The 21,072-nt window shown below is 37.6% G+C and overlaps 1 protein-coding gene across 1 annotated transcript in view; it reads left to right on the forward strand.

Moving 5' to 3' along the window:
- ITFG1 (integrin alpha FG-GAP repeat containing 1) overlaps positions 1-21,072 on the forward strand; it is a 302,948-nt gene that overhangs the window by 184 nt on the left and 281,692 nt on the right. The window contains exons 2-6 of the mRNA XM_010843982.1: positions 4-197; positions 2,205-2,277; positions 6,895-7,040; positions 8,458-8,515; positions 9,710-9,784. Of these exons, the coding sequence (XP_010842284.1) occupies positions 4-197; positions 2,205-2,277; positions 6,895-7,040; positions 8,458-8,515; positions 9,710-9,784 (546 nt within the window). The remainder of the gene's footprint in view (positions 1-3; positions 198-2,204; positions 2,278-6,894; positions 7,041-8,457; positions 8,516-9,709; positions 9,785-21,072) is intronic.

The following is a 21,072-nucleotide window of genomic DNA, read 5'->3' on the forward strand; positions in this document are numbered from 1 at the left end:
GAGCCGGCTGCCGGACTCTTGGGTGCTTCTGGCGCTGCTGCTTGGGAGGCTCGCGCTGCTGGGAGTCGGGCCGGTCCCGGCGCGGGCGCTGCACAACGTCACGGCCGAGCTCTTTGGGGCCGAGGCCTGGGGCACCCTGGCAGCCTTCGGAGACCTCAACTCTGACAAGCAGACGGACCTCTTCGTGCTGCGGGAAAGTCAGTGCTTGCCTGGCCCCTCTCTGTCCGCGTGCCCCTCCCGATGTTCCCCACGCCCCTTGCCTGGGGGGCCGGTTCTCCTGCTTTTCCCGGCCCTTCTGTGGCAGCCCTATCTTTCTCCCTTTATCTCCAATTTCCTTGACAACCGCCCCCCCCCCCCACCTTTTTTTTTAACTGTCTTTTCCAAACCCGGATCTTGGCTTCACCACTCCAGTTTGACCGCACTAGAAACACCCCAATTTTTTTGTTTTGTTTTCTAGAGAAGACCGCGGCCTTCACTCAGGCACCCCGCCCCCTTCATAGAATCACCTGCCTTCCTGAGTCCTTCCTGATCCCCAGGAGTCTTTCTAGCTTTCTGTACGTTCCTTCTCAAGGCCCCTTCATTCCTATCTGCCTTACTTCCTCCAGTCTCCCTTCCTCTTTGATGAACTGGAAAAGGTGCAACTTGATAATTTCCTCTGGTAAAGAACTTCTCCCTACCTCCTAATTAATCTGATTCACCCTTCACTCCCTTTGTCTGGGTCCCAGCTTTCTTTGAAACTACTTTTCCTTCCCAAGAACTAAACACTCCACAATTAACTCACGTATTTTGCAGGCACCACTAATAAATAAACCCAGTGTCTCTTTAGAAGAGGATTCTCAAACTGCAGCTTTTTCTCCATTCTGAGCTGCCTAGTCTTGTGTGCGGAAGACCTCCTTGCTTTGGCCACCACCCTCCTCTTCCAAATCTCTGCTTTATTTTCCAGCTTAAGGTTCTTGGGAGTTCTTCGCTTTAACCATCACTAAACTATTTTTTGGTAAATCTTGATGCTGACAGTGGGCAGTAGAGGGTCTCAGAATTCTTGAGTACCCAGAAAACAGGTTCTATTTAAGGTCAAGGCTGTGAAAGAAGGAAGTGAAGCACTTATACAAAGCTTGACAGGATCTTGGCCCAGATCTCTTGGAGTCCTTTCTGGGATCCCAGAGCTTCTGGTGGACCTTGGACTTTGGGTATTTCCCCTATTTTTATATGACTCCATTTACTGCAGGAGGGGGGCAGACTGCCTAACCCATAGCTACTCCATCCCAAGTGGAGAGAGACTCTCTCTTTAACTTTAAAGATGACATGTGTTTGGCTAAACAGTTTGAAAAGTGTGTTCCAATGAGTGCTCACTGAACGCCAGAAATGCTTGGCTGGGGGGTGAGGGGTGGATCTATAGGAGCCAGAAGGGACTGGTCTTGGAGGATTCAGGTTTTTTTCTGCTTAAATATGAAATCACACCCTTGTTACTAGTCAAATGCCTACAGTAAGAAGTTACTGTGTTCTCGGTGTGACGCATCTGTGCAGTGAACTAAACAGCCTTATAAGAGGTCGAGTTGTTATGTTTGGGTAGGGTATGACTTAACACAGGCATATTCTTTATATGCTTCCTAATTTAAGTCAGTTGATCTGACTCCTAGGAGGAGGGAGGACCAAGTTTATTTTCCATGTTCATCTTTCTAGTTTCTCTGCTGCTTTGAATATTGAATTTGTTGTATAAGGAATCACCATTCCGTTAGTGTGATAGGACCATCCTTGGTAGGGCAGACAAACTGGAGTAAAATAAAAGTTTTCTTGTTGAAAACAAGGCCCAGAAAGCTTCTTGTGACCACTGATTGGATGTCTTAATGGGAAGCATTTTTCTTTTTTTTTTAATTTATTTATTTTAATTAGAGGCTAATTACTTTACAATATTGTATTGGTTTTGCCATACATCAACACGAATCCGCCACGGGTGTACACGTGTTCCCAATCCTGAACCCGCCTCCCACCTCCCTCCCCATACCATCCCTCTGGGTCATCCCAGTGCACCAGCCCCAAGCATCCTGTATCCTGCATGGAACCTGGACTGGCGATTCGTTTCTTAAACGATATTATACATGTTTCAGTGCCATTCTCCCAAATCATCACCCCCTCCCTCTTCCACAGAGTCCAAAAGACTGTTCTATACATCTGTGTCTCTAATGTTACATATTTGCCTCTTTTAGGAAATGACTTAATCGTCTTTTTGGCAGACCAGAATGCACCCTATTTTAAACCCAAAGTAAATGTATCATTGAAGTAAGTACAGATGTGTGTGTTTCTGTAAAATTGTCATTGTTGTAATAACATGCAGTAACCAATTGCATTGTTTTTGAAATCAATTTTACTCTAATACGATGTCATGATAGAAAACCACTAGTTATGAGGTATGAAGCAAGTAACTTGTTAGGAAAATTAGTTAACATACAAAAATTTAAAGTTAAAATATAAATAATTTTGAGTGGATCCAGGTCTGTTCCTACATAAGCACCTTTCAGACCCTTGTGATCTGATATGCTTTCTTAAATGTCTTAGGGATTGTCCCTCATCCTGAGTGTGCCTGTGGGAACAGCCTGCTCACAGGCTCTTCAGGTCAACTTTGCGATCTGAAAGAGTTTGCTATGGGGTCAGTGACTTCTGTTTTAATTTTTTCCTTTATTGACTGGTAGGTGGTGACTGCTAGGGGACTAACTGGTTACTTTTGAGGAAATTCCAATCAAACTGAATTTTTTAAGTTTTCAAATAATAGCCCTGTTTTTATATATATACACATATATGACTGGCTTTGCATGAAACACAGTGACTCATTCAAAGTGAGCCAACAGTTTTGAAATTACAAGAAGCAAGGATTGAATCGCTGTCTGGAAGGAGATGAGTCAGTGCAGGCTAAAATGGCAGCTTCTAGAAAGTTATGGAACTTGAGCTTGACCTTAAAATAGGTAAAATTTAGCTGAGGGCTTTCAGTTTTCAGGATACAACATTAACAAGAGATGGCAGTAAAAAACAGTATGTTGTGAAGAAAAGATGAAAAGATTTGCCTGACAGAAGTAGAGGGTACACTTTGGAGAGAGATGGACTAGGAAGATGAGATCAAGTCAGACTAAACCATCATAAATATCAGAATTGACCTCAATCCCATGAAAAATGGAAAATCATTACAGGTTCTTGTCTGAAGGAAAGATGATGAAAACGGTATTTTAAGTTGTCTGATTTACTTGTAAGTCATGTGCAGGATGAATTGGTATGTAGAAAGATCAGATATTACTTCAGAAACTGTTCCAAAAATTTAAGAAGTTCCCATATGGCCTAATGAGTCCTGAAATTCTTTAATATTTAACTTAAATTCAAACATGGAAGATTAGAAGTTAAGGCAGTTTATGGGCTGTTAAAGACTTGGGTTCCACAGAGTGGGTTTTTTTTGGTTTTTTTTAATCCCAATTAATTTCTCTTTTTTTTCGATTAATGCCATTTTATATACTTACAAATTTAGAAATTCTTGTATTTATTTAGTATACTTTTCAAAAAATAACTGTCCTTCACTGATTTTTCCCCTACTCCTCTGTTCCTCTCTCAAATACAACCACATTTAAAACTTTGAGCTGTTTTGGTGTTTATTTCCATGTTTCGGGGCTTTCCTAGTGGCTCAGAAAGTAAAGAATTTGCATTGTTGCACTCCTTCCCAATCTGAACTCTCATGCCCTACGCCTTCTTCAAAGTCACTGTTTGGAGATTTTTCCCTTTGTTATTCTTTGTTTGATCCCTATTTCTTAGATCGTGTACCATTTTGTTCTTTGCTTCTTCATTTACTTCACTGGAGTGTATCCTTCTAGAAGTTTGAAAATGGGTATGTCCTTCCATTTCCAAAACCTTTTTCTATTCACTCTTCAATTGACCTATAAATCCATTGCTGTTCTTTTTCCTAATCATTCAAATATAGCTTGTTTTATTTTTAATTTTAGAAGCTATTAGGGTGTCTTCTTTATCCCTTTTTTCTGAAATTTCATAGTATGTATTGGTATAGACTGTTTTTCTTTTATTATTCTGGGCAGTAGGTGGGCCCCTTCAAGTGTGTTATACCTGGGAGATTTTTGAAATGTTCTTATTTCTCTGATTATGTTTTTGTTTTCTCTTTAAGAAATCCTTTCTAGTTGGTTACTGGATTGCCTAACTCCATCCTTTATTTCTTTATTTCATTTGTGTCTGTCATTTTGTGGGTTTCCTCCCACCCAGGAATTCTTAATTTTATCTTGGGCCTTTTATTGGATATTTTTATGTTAGCTGTCACTTGAAGTGCAAGAAGGTTTATTCAGGGGGGAAACACAATCCATAGGCAGACTGTGGGCTGCCTCGGATCCAGGAAAGGCCGTCTGTTATACTTCTTAATCTCCAAGAAGTTTTCTTTGCTCTCTTATTATTCTTTTGTCTTAGCATGCTGTTCTTTTTTTTTTTTTTTTAATGGATATATTTTCTTCTCATGTCCTTAAGTATAGTTTTGAAGCTTTGTTTTGTTCACTATTATCTGTTTGTTTTTTTCAGATTCTTTATTGCTGTTTGTTTGGCTGTCTTTAATATTCAGTTTTCTTTAAAAGGCAGGTAGCTCTTTATTGAACTTTATTAAGAATAAAGTACTAAAGAACTCATTGGAAACTCTTCATGGTGGGATTTGTCTCTTGCCCTGTGGATATGTTCCTGACTGACGGGCATCCTAGGGATTTGGCAGAGCAGGGATCAAAGGTCCATCTATTCCTTTTGTTGACTTTCCATTAACTCCCTGTTTTTAGCCTTAGACCAATATCTTACCATCTCCTGCAACTTAAATCTCTGACATCTGAAACTTTCCAGAAATAAACTAGTTGATGCCTTGTTGAGAAAGAGGGAAAAGGAACCATCACAGACCTTCAGTTAAATCTCTTTTCAGCCTTATGCTTTATTTTTGTCATCTGGTATTTCTGATGACTCTACATTCTAAGCTTTTCAAAGGTTCTTCAAGGCGAAAAGCTTCTTGAGCCTTTTCTCTAAGCACTTCAAGCTAAAGTGTATGTAAGCTATACAGTTGACCATTGAATGATATGGGTCTGAAACACACAGATCCACTTATACATATATTTTTTCCACTAAATCTGTACTGCAATACTATGCTGTCCACAGTTGGTTGAATCTGTGAGCACGGAACCGAGGGTGTGGAGGACCAATTGCAAAGTTATCTGTGGATTTTCAACTGCAGCTGGCCAGTGTCCTTAACCCCACGTATTCTTCAAGGGTCAGCTCTTGTTTCCTTGCGCCCTGTTAAGTCAATTAGCATCTCTCCATCTGCTGTGTCCTTTCATGATCTCTTTGTCTTTGAGGGTTATACTTAAAAAAAAACAAATTTCATTCTGTATCATTTTAGTGGGTTCTTTGAAAAAAGAGATCAGTGTATATCACAATCTGTTATTTTTTAAAGTTCAAATTCCTATTTTTAGAGCCATAAGTCAATTTTAGGAATAAAACTGGTTAGGATAAGTTCCCATCTAGTCCTTTGTAATGTATTCCTGTCTATTTCAGGGTAGCTTTTGACTGTAAATCATGGATTTATTTGAACAAGTGTTCCTGTCAAGTATGTGCAGCGTATGCATGACTGCACATCGTATATACACAGGTGCACAACAGGGCTGTGCACTTACATACAGCTTGCCGCATAGCAGCATGTGCAGTTACAGTGTCATCAGTTTTAAAGACCAGCTATTTTTCAGGGAAAGCTTAAAGTGTTTTCAGAATACTTTGAGGAAACTGGCATCACAAAAAGTATTTTATCATAATGAGAATCCATTTTAGAGGACAACACAACTGAATTTGAATTCCAGCTATTCCATTTAAGTAGCTCTTTAACTCAGAAAGCAACTTAATTGCTCCAAACCTCAGTTTCTTGGTCTATTCAATAAGAAGAACAAGACCTATTTCAGGTAATGGAGATTATCAGATAATAATAGTAGCTGTTAAGCACTTGATATAATATCTGAGACATAGTAAGTAGCTGCATTAAAATAAAGCTATTATTATATATTTTTTCTAAATCTTATAATTATCAGTATTTTCCTCATTTCACCCTAAGTAAAACCTGTTACAAATTTTTTATATTCATGATGTCATTTAGAAAATAATTATTCATAGACTATTTGGAAACTGTCTTGCTATTTGTTCTTAAGTAGAATTAAATGTAAATTGAATTTAAGGCCTAATTTTTGGTTGAGTCACTCAAACAACATTATGACCACACTCCAGAATGTCTTTTTAAAATTTTTCAAGGTTAATATAAGCCATTCTAGAATATTTTATTATTAAAGATGTAGAACTAGGTATGTATGTCTTGATAGTTTATTGCCAGGTTTGGTCAAAAGGAACATATTTTTCATTATGAATCTTGAAGACCTTTCAGAAATAAAATGATTATTTCAAATCTGCATTGAAATCCAAAATTAAGTAATTTTTAAATAATATCTTGTATAAAATGACAGTGCTACTCATTGGTGCTTTAACAGTTGATAATCAGCCTCGGTTTGTGTAAACACCATTCATGGGTCCTGGTATCTCTGACAGAAGAACTAGGCGAAAGGACTAAGTCAGTGCTTACACATAGAACTGCACTTCCTCTTAATAAATATTTCAGCTTTTTCTCATTTCTTAAGACTGTCTGCATTCATCCTGAATTCTTTCATAGTCCAAGGAAACCTACATACATGAAGGATGATAAGCTATTAAAGAAGACAATGAAATTAATCAGTTCTGTAAATTTTTGTATTTTGCATTGAAAATATTTTTGCATAGTATAAAAGTGTCCTTTTCTATTATAGCCCTACTGGAATGTTTGTTTATTAAAATGTTTGTTTGTTTGTTTAGTAATTACAGTGCATTGATAACCAGTGTAGTCCCAGGGGATTATGATGGAGATTCACAAATGGATGTCCTTCTGACGTATCTTCCCAAAAATCATGCCAGTGGTGAATTAGGAGCTGTTATCTTCTGGGGACAGAATCAAACATTAGGTGAATTTGTTTTAAGTGTCTTTAATATTTGTCACTGGATATTAAAGGAAAAACATGCCTGGTATTCTTAGGTAAATGTAACAAAAATAATGTTCAAAAATTAGTTCAAAAATACAGTTCTTGTGTGTCAGTAATTGTCTCTAAAAATCTTCTTAAAAGTCTGTTTTCTGATTCTCCTTTTTCAACCTAGAAGTGATCTGCAGTCAACTCCAGGGAACAAAATCCATTCTTGTTAGCTTAAGGAAGAGAGATTTATTAAAAGGTTTTTATGCTTTACAGAGTTATTGGGTTGGCTGAAGAACACACACTAAGTTGAACTTTCAGGAACAATTCTCAAAGCCTTTGAAGAAGCTACTGCCCTTTTACCATCAGAAAGCAGTCAGTTGCACAACAAGTGCTCCCTCAGTACTTAGAATTCAGTGATCAGACATTTAAGACAGAAATGGCAGGAACACAGCCTTCACGCCATTCCTGCCTTGCAAAACCCGTAGTGTATCTAATTAGCAGGGCTTACATTTTATTCAGAATCTTAGATGCAAGGATGTCTGAGAAATGCTGTTTTTGGTTTCTGGTCTCCCCAGTACAGGAAAGCACAAAAAGGTTAAAGGTTGAGAGTCTGTCTACCATGCGTGCGTGCTAAGTCGCTTCAGTCATGTCCAACTCTTTGCGACCCTGTGGACTATAGCTCCCCAGGCTTGTTGTCCATGTGATTCTCCAGGCAAGACAGTCTACCCTATCTTCCCATGAATCTTCAAATCTTATCTGAAAAACCAGTTAATTACACCTGAATGGGCAAATTTTTTCATAGAACCAGATTTCAAGGACTGAGGAGAGGAGAGCATGGACATTTTAGAATCAAGTAGTTTTGCACATATTGGGTTCTTTACAGCAAAGTCTTAATTGACAGTTGCTCTAGTGGTAAACCGTATATAAAGAAGACTCATGTAAGAGATTTGCAGAATGAAGACTCAAAAGGAAGTTATTATAGTGCTGATATCTTCACTGTAGTATGAAATGAAAGTGGTAGTCTCTCAGTCGTGTCCAGCGCTGCGACCCCGTGGACTGCAGCCTGCCAGGCTCCTGTGTCCAGGCAGTTCTCCAGGTGAGAATACTGGACTCAGTTGCCATTCCCTTCTGCAGGGATCTTCCATACCCAGGGATTGAACTTATGTCTCCCATATTGCAGACAGATTCTTTACTATCTAAGCCATCAGGGAAGCCCATAGACTTTCCCAATAGTTTATCTTTAAAAACTTGATGTCCACTTAAGTTATAGTGTCTCATTAGTGATTAATGGTGAAAGTTGGAATTAGTTAGAGATGAATCTTGGAAAAAGTGAAAGATTATTCTCGTCCCTGAGTGCAGATATAAAAATATAAAATGCCTGTTCATTTATGTATTTTCTTTTCTTTTACAGATCCTAGCAATATGACCATACTCAATAGGACTTTCCAAGATGAACCACTAATTATGGAGTAAGTATGTGCTTGCTTCCCTTTAGGTGATTTTAAAGTTAGAAACATAAAATCTTTCACGTAGGAAACTACTTTGCTCATTCGTATTGGCTCTGTGTTCATTCTCCCTTTAAAGCTGATAGGGGCCTGCCCTCTTAATTATATGATATTTACTTGCCATGATGGAAGAAAGAGAAAAATGAAATTCATTATTTTGGAAAAAGAAAGAGATTTGTCTTTTTGGTAATAGCTTTGAATGTGTCCATGATGGATCTTTATTGATCCTAGCCATGTCATTATTCAGAGAACTAAGATAACTGTTTTTGAATAAAACTGTTAGTGGTTGATTGGCAGATATGAAGGGTAGAGGATTTCCTCTAGTGACTTAGAACTATTTCTATATTAAGGAAAAACTTTGTCCTTTTTTACAGCTCTTGCTTAGTATTATCATTTATCTCCTTGAAATAGACTCCTGTACCAACATAAGGTTAATTCAAATAGCTGTTAGGATTCTGATAATGATATAGATACTGTCTTGGGGACTAAACAATGTACAGCCACATTCTTGCTTCCAGTGCTGCCTTTTGTACAGGTTTTAAAATCATAGTTGTACATCAATAGGTCAGTGACTATTAGAAGTTTGAACTTTAATCCATGGATTAATCTTTGAAAGGTTCTCAGCTTGATTTATTTTATAATTAGGTGTTTTTTCATTGTTGTTAAAATATTCAATGGCTAGTATAAATTTTTACACCATCTTAGGGATTACTTTTGTGGGTTATTTCCCCTAAGCCCATCTGACTAAATAAGGAGGAGGGTCATGATTCTGAAATTAGTCTCCTTGTTACTCAGAGATAGGCTAGACTATGCAGAGGCTACAGACAACACCAAAATCTCACAACAGAAGTTTATTTCTTGCTCATACTGCATGTCCATTGTGTGTCACTGATAGTCTGTGCTCTTTTGCTAGCGCTCAAGAGTGTCTTACAGGCCCTGTCGTCTGTGGAGCTGGGCCATCTGAAACACATTTTTAGTGCCAAGGTGGCTAGAGGGTCCACTAACAAAAGTTAAACTCGTCACTTCTGACATTCAATTGACTAGGCAACAGATACTGTTGTATGTTTACCACACCTACGCAAAGTTTTTTTTCTAATTAAATTGGAAGTGAGAATTTAATAGAATAGCTGCTTAATGTTTTTAATGTTTTCTTTTCAGCTTCAATGGTGACTTAATTCCTGATATATTTGGTATCACAAATGAATCCAGCCAGCCACAGATACTATTAGGAAAGTGAGTAAATATGATTATAACCATGTAATTAATTGTACATGTTGGTGATAGAGGGACTGTGTGTCTGTATGAACTGATTGCTTTTACCATTGGGGAGGAAACCCTATCTTATTGGAGACCTTAATTTTTAAAAGGACATTTGGTCAACATATAAATTTCCTCAAACAGTATGGATTTGATCTGTCACTGGTTTCTGTGTAGAGCCAGTTTAATCATTTTATCCCTCTGGAAATTAGAGATATGAACTTTGCAAGTCCCCATTTAAATATTGGTTCATAAGATGTTCTTAGAAATGGAAAGATTTAATCTGAATACTATGGATAGCTGCCATCTTGATTGATTTTCCACCTTACTCATGTTAACTCCCATATGTTTACTGATAAGCCTTGTTCCTTCTGTGTTCAAAGAACAATTAATAATTGCCTGAAAATGTAAACATTTCTCTCTAAGCTCTGGAAACTTTTCCATGTATAGTCTATCCTTGACCAGTATGTGTGCTTGTGTATATCCAAGAATGCCACTCTTAGGGAAAACTGCCTGTTACCTTGTGATTTGAAGATTTCCATTATAGTTCCTCTGGATTTGAATAGCACTGTCCTCCTAACACAAGAATTGATGATAGCAAGATACTTTTCATGAGATACCTTCAACTTGGTTAATGTTTTCTATATTTGATGAAGTACACATTTTAAGAGTACAGAATACTTTTTTTTTGTTCACTTTCCAGCAAGTGCAGGGAACCATCTTTATCAATTTGTCTTCCCAGGTACTATAAATCTAATGAATTTTCCTTCTGTGTTTTGGAGAAGTAATGTATTTTTATGATTAGTTTTCAAAATTAGATTCACAGGCACAAAGATGAGTAAATTGTGGAAATTTGAGCTATTCTGAGACGAAACGATCACATTTTCTGTCCCTTTTCTTTTAAAGTTCTCAGTAAAGAATAAAGAATATGAGTGTTTTTATGCTAGTCATAGTGACCTTTTAAAGACTTACTGTGACTCTTTAATGAGAAACCCGTTTTTCTCCTCAAACTTTGAAAACTGTCTGGAAGAGCACACTGCTCAAGAGAGCAACCGAATGTGGCTCTTGCTTTGCCTCTGCAGCCGCGCCTGAGAGGCACTGAGTGTGTGTGTGGCGTGGGAGCCACAGGCCATTCCCTGCCTGTTTACCTTGGGTAGGCGTGTGATGGAAAATGTGGTGGTGATTTCTGGTCTGGTGTATTTTATGGCAATCTGTTATTTTATGACAGTCTCCATTTTAGTGACAGAAATACTTGGAATATCTTTAATATGATATGGCTTGACCTTATGAAATTTAAACTTATGAAACAGTTATTGTAGATAATTGAAAAATAACAACTGCCTAGAAAAAAATAACTACCTGGATATTATGTGATAATGTCAGAAATTATTTATTTGTTCTGAATTCTACATAGTGTTTTTGTCCTCTGATGCTTCTTTAAAAACTTATTCTGCCTGAACATATATTCACTTTTACTCTTTTACACATTATACTCTGATATACTACAGTATACTGGAGTAGTACTCTGCTGTTTCAAGATATTTATCATTTAAACTTCAGTTACAGATTAAACAATAGTGGCTAACCCTATTATAGGTAACAAGTTTGTGTCCAAGATTTGTCCTGATACGACCTTTTAAAATGAAGTTATGTAAATTGGCAGCAAAGAATTTCTGTCAAGAGCATTGTTAGGATGACTATAGCTAGCATTATCATGATTTAGACAAAAGAAAGCTGAAGATTTCTGTATTGGGGCAAGCATTAATATGTTACTAAAATAAGATATATGTATTTAGTCATATCCATTTTATAATTTATAGACATATGATTAGGTGCATAAGTTAAAAAGCCATTGGTATTAACATTTTGGACTATTTGTGTGACTTCAGTTTGGCAGTGCACTCCTATCTATCAAGAAACCTAATCTACCTTTTGCAGCTTAAATATTGTGCTTATTTATGCCTGACCCCAAGATTATCTTAATCAAATTTGACTCGAACCTAAACTTCTGGAAAATTTTGCAGTGATCTTTGGATAGAGCGCTAAGTATTCCCATGGGATTGTGCTGAAAAGCCCACGGCTGTAAGTGGCCCAGTATAGGCATGGAACATGGAAAAAGGAGACTGCCCACGGATAAAACTAACATGATCTGGACTAAGCATGCAGGTGGTCAGTCTAAGCCAGCAACAGAGATAGGTAGAAGAATCCCTTTTACTTGGTACAGTGGGGTTATCTGATAAGGACAGAAATGGTGCTAAATCTCCTATGTTAAATGTGCAAAGGTGAGGCTTCAGTTTGCCCCTCCACCTCACTTCATAATGACTTGAAATAATGTAATAATGTGCCACATTATTTAGAAATAACACCTAGCTATTAAGTGTTAGAGCAGCTTGTGCAATGATGTGAGGTTATCGTTATTGAGCATTTTCTGTAAAAGGGTATTTGAAACTGATGTTGCATAAGCGTTCAGAATGTTGTTTTTAGTACTGACGTGAAAACACTTGAACCTGTGATTTTAATCAAAGCCAAATGTAATGTTGGTCTGTTCAGATTTTCTATGATTCATATACAGAATTCAAACACATAACTGGGTCAGGCCCAAGGTGTACACCTGGGAATATTAATGTAGGTATGTGACAGACTTTTGCCATACTCTTTACTTCACAAGCATCTGCTTGAATATTTTGAATGAAATATTAATGGCACTGGAAGCAGCCATTTCTAACTTAGTTATGTGGGTGGATATTTTTCCTCCATTAGCAGAAAAAACTATCTTCTATTTAAATATAGGTATTTAATCTCAATTCAGAAATCTCTTTTTTGTATGTAACCGTGTAATCTTCTCACATTATAATCAATGACTGATTTATTAAATCACCATTCATTTTTACTGCTGATTTTGTTTGCTTGCTGGAGCATTACAGAAAATACTGCCAATATTTATCTTAATGAAATAATATATTTTTCATGTAAATCTATTATTTAGAAAAAAATATGAAAATTAAGAGATTTATAACACAAAAGGAAACCAAGTAAAAGCTCTCAAGAGAGCTTTTAACTTTATTATCAGCATCAATACTCATAATCCTAACAGAAAAGCTAGCTCTGATATGATTCATATTTTCTTAGAATTCCCCTACCAGCCCCTTCTCTTTCTCACCTTATACACCGTTTGTATTTTGAACATCGTTGTTTAAAGAAATCTATTAGGACTTGAGAAATAAGTTTTTTATTGGTATTTGCATAGAAACAGAGCATCGGTTTTCTAACTTTTCTCTTTTCCTAAAGAAACTTTGCTGTTGGAGATGAATTCACTAATTCTCTCTTTTCTCTTCTAGACCTTTTTTTTTTTTTCTTTCCTCTCAAAACTAAGCCACAGAAATAGTGAAGAGCTTTAGCCTGATGCCTTAGAATTGTACATGCTGTCATTATTTCCAGTGACATGTTACTGAAGGATCCATAATTTTATTTCCTGGAGTCCTATCAGAAGCTTTGGGGAGTCAGTTAAATGACCCCTGATTCCCTGGTGATTTATCATACTGCTTTGTTTTATGTTCTGGTTGGCAGTGTTGTGTGTTAAGTGAACTTTTGATTTCTTCTAAGCGAATTTAAGATGTTAGTCTTAAGATTTACTCACTGTTTTTAGTTAAATATTACATTTTTTAGATGTGTTTCCTTTGTAGTAATCTTTCAGAAAAAGAGCTTCTTTTGAGTTTCTGTGTGAGTAAATTCAACAATAATAGTTCATGAATATTGATGAATTTAAAAGTGTTTTGAATTCAACATATTTCTATTAACATATATCAAAAAATGTGTTTCCTTCTTTGAGATGAAAGCATTTTCTTTTACTTATTACTTGTTGCATATGTAACGAGCACAGTTAGAGCAGCTTATGTATAGAGCAAATTTTGAGTAAGCTTGGTATATATTATCATTTCAAATTTAGGTTAAAGTGAATCAAAATAATTTGTAATTCCTGAAACTGCAGGTTAAGTCCTCTTTCATTAGCGTCCTGTTGCATGATTTAAGTATGCATATGCTGTTGAGAATGCCCTACAGGTACTTGGTTTTTAACAGTCTGGAGGCCTAGGCTCTGAGCTTCATGCAGTTCCCTGAGTTCCATAGTAGTCCTGAGTAGAGATGGGAGCCTGTGGTTCTCCTCAGACTTCCAACTCTTCCGTTTCCCTCACCTAGGATTTCTCTCAGGTATAATATTACCCTATGGACGTAGGAACTTTTGGGCAAAGTAAGGATATGGCTCAAAGAAATCTCCACGTTCTCTTTTACGAATGTAAGATGCTGTTTCTTAGAGGTCCTAAAGATTTATCTGGTCCGTCCCACACCTTTGATTCTAATAGAGGTCCAAGAGTAAATGAATAACCCATCAATTATTTACCAGAGTGATTCTGTTCTCCAGAGATGCTTCTTTTCCCACTCTTCTCTCATGTATCCAACTGTGCACCATGCCCCTCCTGAGGAGGCGTACTTCAGGTTGTACAACTTACTGTGCTCTGTAAGGCTTGGGGTTGGATGGGGAGCAATGAGAAGAAAGAAAATCTCAAACAAGCCTATTTGTATTTTTAAATAACTACTTAGTAACTCTGGAGTTGGCAGTTTGCATGGACTGTCTCATGTTTTTCTCACAACAGATAGCTATGTAGCTCAAGGAGCCAGGTAATTCAAAGGGTAAGTGACCATCGCAATATATAAATAAATGGCAGATTTGGCATTTGAATCTTGGTCTTCCAAGATTGTGCTCTTGGTCTTCCAAGTTTGTATTCTTGCCTTCAGTTATGTACAGCCATTACCATTGTTCTCATTACAGGGGGCCTTGGTGGTGCTCCAGCATGGTTAGCTTAGAATTCCTCGTAGCATAGTGGTTGTTTTCCAAGAAGGAGCAATACAAGCGGTGTAGACAGAAGCTGGAGATCTCTTTAAGGTCCAGTCCTAGCAGTAAAACAGCATCACTGCTGCATTCTAATCAAAGAACTAGCTAATATTCTAGGGAATTTGAGGATTATGGACTCTACCTGTTGATGTGAGCACGTCTTAATTGAAATGTACAAGAGTATGTGGGATAGGAAATACTCTGGCCATCTTTGGAAACACAGTATAGTGGGCTGTGTTTATTTACTTTTATGATAAGTGAAGACTTGCAAAGGAACTTGCAAACACAGATCATTTAAGCAGTTAGATCCTCAGGTTTCATAGGCACTCCTACCTAAAATTGATGAGCCTGAGTATGTACCCATTATCACAATAACTTTCTTCTTTTTCATATAAGAATGCCATATTCCTTGAGGCTTCCCTAGTGACTCAGCAGTAGAGAAACCACCTACAATGCAGGAACCTCAGGAGACATGGGTTTGATCTCTGGGTTGGGAAGATCCCATGGAGGAGGGCATGGCAACCCACTCCAATATTCTTGCTTGGAGAATCCCATGGTAAGAGGAGCCTGGCTGACTATGGTCCATAGGGTCACAAAGAGTCAGACACGACTGAAATGACTTAGCACACCATACTCCTTACCCTTCCTAAATCTCACAAATGGTACATTTCCAGGGGAGTAAAAACCCATAGAGCACCAAATACAGATACGGTAAACTAATAGAATCTCCAGATTTTCCTCTTTCATAATACCTTCAGATGAAGCTTAGTAGCAAAAAGAGCACTTTGATCCACATTTAAGATGTTCTGAACTCAGGCGTGCTAGAGAAGGGTTGTGGGAGTATGACAGCTTTTGTAAAAAACTTGGCCTCCTCCATTCCCTTACTACTGTCAAAGAATCTAATAATTACTGAGAGAGGGTCCTGGGAGAGCATAGCAAAGAGTATCCATGCTGCTGCTGCTGCTAAGTCACTTCAGTCGTGTCCGATTCTGTGTGACCCCAATAGACGGCAGCCCATCAGGCTCCCCGTCCCTGGGATTCTCCAGGCAAGAACACTGGAGTGGGTTGCCATTTCCTTCTCCAGTGCATGAAAGTGAAAAGTGAAAGTGAAGTCGCTTAGTCGTGTCCGACTCTTAGCGACCCCATGGACTACAGCCTTCCAGGCTTCTCAGTCCATGGGATTTTCCAGGCACGAGTACTAGAGTGGGGTGCCATTGCCTTCTCTGAGAGTATCCATAAGAAACGCCAATTTCAGTAGAGCCAACCTTTTAGCTATTCTTAGTACTTTGTCCCTAAGACACATAATTAAATGGAAAGAAGGTACTTTTCATGCCAATGTAGTTTTGGATCATGACCATGATTGTTTCAGGTGTGACTGGAATGTTCTCAAGGACCACTAAACCTATGGATAAAACTTTTCCATAATTTATTTCATTTTTGGTACCCATTTGTTGTAACATAGTAGCTAAAATCTATTTTATCAAATCATATCAAGAAAATTCCATTTAAAGTCAGATATCTTATTTTGTCTTATGAAACGTTTATTCTTTTCTTTCTCGTATTGATAGAAAATAAGCTTACATGTTGGTTCCATGAGTGAAATAATTTTTGGTAGTGTATACCTTTTTCCCTTATTAAACTCATGGGGGAAATGTGGTATGTCTAAAGAAATAAGAAATAAATGGTATTATTTCTCATTTTTATGATTCAGTTCAGTTGCTCAGTTGTGTCTGACTCTTTGCAACCCCATGAATCGCAGCACACCAGGACTCCCTGTCCATCACCAACTCCCAGAGTTCACTCAAACTCATGTCCATTGAGTCGGTGATTCCACCCAGCCATCTCATCCTCTGTCATCCCCTTTCCCTCCTGCCCCCAATCCCTCCCAGCATCAGGGTCTTTTCCAATGAGTCAGCTCTTTGCATGAGGTGGCCAAAGTACTGGAGTTTCAGCTTTAGCATCATTCCTTCCAAAGAACACCCAGGACTGATCTCCTTTAGAAAGGATGGATTACTTTTATTTAATTACTCCAAAAAGCCAGATTCCAGAGTTGAGTATTCACATACATTTAATCAACTAATACATTTTTATCATACTACTATATTATAAATTATTTTAGCTGTACTTCACATTGCATTGCTTTAAGTTCATTAAAGATAAAAAACATGTTACTTTACTATCTTATAACCTGTTATGAAAGTTGTTAAATCAATTTTATCAAAATTACCTTGTTTTAATTTTGACTGCTTTTAGTAATCTTTCCTATAATATATGTGTACTTTTCTCAGCAGTTTTTACATTATTCCTTGAAACACGTGTTAACATATTTATTTTAATTGAAACAAAGAGATCAAACTCTTAACACAAAATAACCTTCATTTGGAGGTTGTTTTGACAGTGAGGACTGGATTTGTTGGTTGTATCTTACGGCAAACATTTTCCATAAGTTGAATAAGGTAAATTAGCAGCTCTAATTTTTTTTTTACTTTTCTTATGGAAAAATTTAAACATATTGAAAGGTGGAGCATATGGACAGTGAATTTGCAAGTAATATACCAACTAAACTCAGCAATTCTTGCCCAGTCTTATTTCCGTCACAACTTTTCCTTCATTTCCCTCTCTCACTCCCTCCCCTGACATTTTTTAATCTATAAATATTTATGTATATACCCCTAAAAAATAAAGGTGTTTAAAAAATACATAATCACAATGTATTTATCATACCTAAAAAACTAAGTTTAATTTAATATTAAATTTCCAGGGAGGTTGTAATGAACACAGATGAACAAGATTTCTTAATATCTGTATCCAATAAAGATGAAAAAAATATAGACTTTATGCTGAATATAGACTTTATAGTCTTTATAGACTTTATACTGTCTATAAAATATAGACTTTCTACTGTCTCATTTTAGCAATGTCATGCTATTTAAAGATAAGTAAAATTCTGAAAGAGATGGGAGTACCAGACCACCTGACCTGCCTCTTGAGAAACCTATATGCAGGTCAGGAAGCAACAGTTAGAACTGGACATGGAACAACAGACTGGTTCCAAATAGGAAAACGAGTATGTCTAGGCTGTATATTGTCACCCTGCTTATTTAATTTACATGCAGAGTACATCATGGAAAACGCCGGGCTGGAAGAAGCACAAGCTAGAATCAAGATTGCCGGGAGAAATATCAATAACCTCAGATATGCAGATGACACCACCCTTATGGCAGAAAGTGAAGAGGAACTAAAAAGCCTTTTGGTGAAAGTGAAAGAGGAGAGTGAAAAAGTTGGCTTAAAGCTCAACATTCAGAAAACTAAGATCATAGCATCTGGTCCCATCACTTCATGGCAAATAGATGGGGAAACAGTGTCAGACTTTATTTTTTGGAGCTCCAAAATCACTGCAGTTGGTGATTGCAGCCATGAAATTAAAAGACACTTACTCCTTGGAAGGAAAGTTGTGACCAACCTAGACAGCATATTAAAAAGCAGAGACATTACTTTGCCAACAAAGGTCCATCTAGTCAAGGCTATGGTTTTTCCTGTGGTTATGTATTGATGTAAGAGTTGGACTGTGAAGAAAGCTGAGTGCCGAAGAATTGATGCTTTTGAACTGTGGTGTTGGAGAAGACTCTTGAGAGTCCCTTGAACTGCAAGGAGATCCAACCGGTCCATCCTAAAGGAGACCATCCTAAAGGACACCTTGGCCACCTGATGTGAAGAGCTGACTCATTGGAAAAGACCCTGATGCTGGGAGGGATTGGGGGCGGGAGGAGAAGGGGATGACAGAGGATGAGATGGCTGCGTGGCATCACCGACTTGATGCACATAAGTTTGGGTGAACTCTGGGAGTTAGTGATGGACAGGGAGGCCTGGCGTGCTGAGGTTCATGGAGTCACAAAGAGTCAGACAGGACTGAGCAACTGAAGTGAACTGAAACTAATATTTTAAAACTCCATTCATCTCTTCAAAAAATGGATTTCCAGTAAAGTTTTACCTTTAAGAAGCTATCAAAGCATGTGCATTTTCATCAGTTGTACAGTAGTACTTAAAATAACCTCAAGGAGAATTTTTTTTAAACACCTGGATACAGGAAGCCAATTTAAATACCAATTTGAAGACGTACATTTCTTGGAGAGACATGATAGAGTGATCACTGAGAACACCCGATATAAAAACATTTTTACATTATCATAAAATTTTGTAAGAAAATTTAAAGTACAAGCTCAGGGATAAAAGGAAGAGGAGTTTTTTTATGTGGTTTATGGGGTATGTGTGGATGATGGTGGGTAGCAGTCAGTATGGTATCTATATTCCATATTCCACTGAATACATTTTTAAGGATAATCATTTTTATTTTTTTATTGAAGTTTAATTGCTATACAGTATTGTATAGGTTACACATGTACAATATAGTGATTCGCAATTTTAAGTGTTATATGCCGTTTATTGTTATTATAAAGTATTGGCTCTATTCCCTGTGTTGTATAATATATCTTCGCTTTATACTTAATAGTTTGTATCTCTTACTCCCCTGCCACTGTATTTCCCTCCTCCTTTCCGCTCCCCACTGGTAACCACTAGTTTGTTCTCTGTTATATTTGTGAGCCAACCTCCTTGTTTTTTATTATATTCACTAGTTTCTTGTATTTTTTAGATGCCATATACTAGTGATATCTTAACATTGTTTATCTTTTCTAACACATTTTACTGGGCATAATGTTCTCTTAAGTTTCGCCTTTTATAGATAAGTAGGTATTCCATTGTGAGTATATGTGGTTATGTGTATATACCTCTCTCACACACACAAGCACACATAACATAGATCATATCTTTATCTGTTCATGTGTTAGACACTTGGGTTGCTTGCATGTCTTGGCTTTTGTAAGTAATGCTGTTATGAACATGTATCTTTTTGAATTAGTGTTTTTATTTTTTTAAGATATATATATATCTAGGGGTGGAATTACTGGATTATATGGTAGCTCTATTTTTATTTCTTTATAATTTTTTAAATTTAATTTGTTTATTTTAGTTGAAGGCTAATTATTTTACAATATTGTAGTGGTTTTTGCCATACATTGATATGAATCAGCCATGGGTTTACATGTGTTCCCCATCCTGATTCCCATCCCTCAGGGTCATCCCAGTGCACCAGCCCTGAGCACCCTGTGTCATGCATCAAATCTGGACTGGCGCTGTATTTCATATATGATAATACACAAGTTAATAAATTTTATGTACGTGTTTATTTATTTTTGGCTGTGCAGGCTTTTCTCTAGGTGTAGTGAACGGGGCTGCTCTCTAGTTGTGGTGTGTGGGCTTCCCTGCAGCAGTCTCTCTTGTTGTGGAGCACAGGCTCTAGGTGCTCGGGCTTCAGTAGTTGTGGCTCTTGGGCTCTAGAGCACAGGCTCAGTAGCTGGGGCACAGGGGCCCAGCTGCTCCATGACGCGTGGAATCTTTGCAGATCAGGGATCAAACCCATGTCTTCTGCATTGGCAGGCAGGTTTTTCACCACTGAGCCACCAGGGAGGCCCAACTCTGTTTTTAATATTTGAGAAACCTCCATACTGTTTTTCACAGTGGCTATACCAATTTACATTTCTACCAACAGTGTGCTAGGCTTCCCTTTTCTGCACATCCTCACCAACATTTGTTATTTGTTTTCTTGTTGATGATAACTATTCTGACAGGCGTGAGGTGATGTCTCATTATAGTTTTGATTTACATTTCTCTGATAATTAGCAATTTTGAGCATCTTTTCATGTGCCTTTTGTCCATCTGCATTTTCTCTTTGGAAAAATGTCTATTCAGTACTTCTATCGCAGTCAGACACGACTGAGACACTTTTACTTTTTTTTTTGTCTTTGATTAATTGATTGTCAGTACGTAGTTTTATTTCGGGGCTGTTTTGTACCATTAGATATGGTTTTAGAAAAGGCAGAGGAACCAGAAATCAAATTACCAACATCCGCTGGATCATGGAAAAAGCAAGAGAGTTCCAGAAAAACATCTGTTTCTGCTTTATTGACTCTGCCAAAGCCTTTGACTGTGTGGATCACAATAAACTGTGGAAAATTCTGAGAGAGATGGGAATACCAGACCACCTGACCTGCCACTTGAGAAATCTGTATGCAGGTCAGGAAGCAATAGTTAGAACTGGACATGGAACAACAGACTGGTTCCAAATAGGAAAGGGAGTACGTAAAGGCTGTATATTATCACCCTACTTATTTAACTCATGAGAAATGCTGGACTGGAAGAAACACAAGCTGGAATCAAGATTGCCGGGAGAAATATCAATAACCTCAGATATGCAGATGACACCACCCTTATGGCAGAAAGTGAAGAGGAACTAAAAAGCCTGTTGATGAAAGTGAAA

This window comes from Bison bison, unplaced genomic scaffold, assembly GCF_000754665.1.
Source record: "Bison bison bison isolate TAMUID 2011002044 unplaced genomic scaffold, Bison_UMD1.0 scf7180017864192, whole genome shotgun sequence".
Taxonomy (NCBI): domain Eukaryota; kingdom Metazoa; phylum Chordata; class Mammalia; order Artiodactyla; family Bovidae; genus Bison; species Bison bison.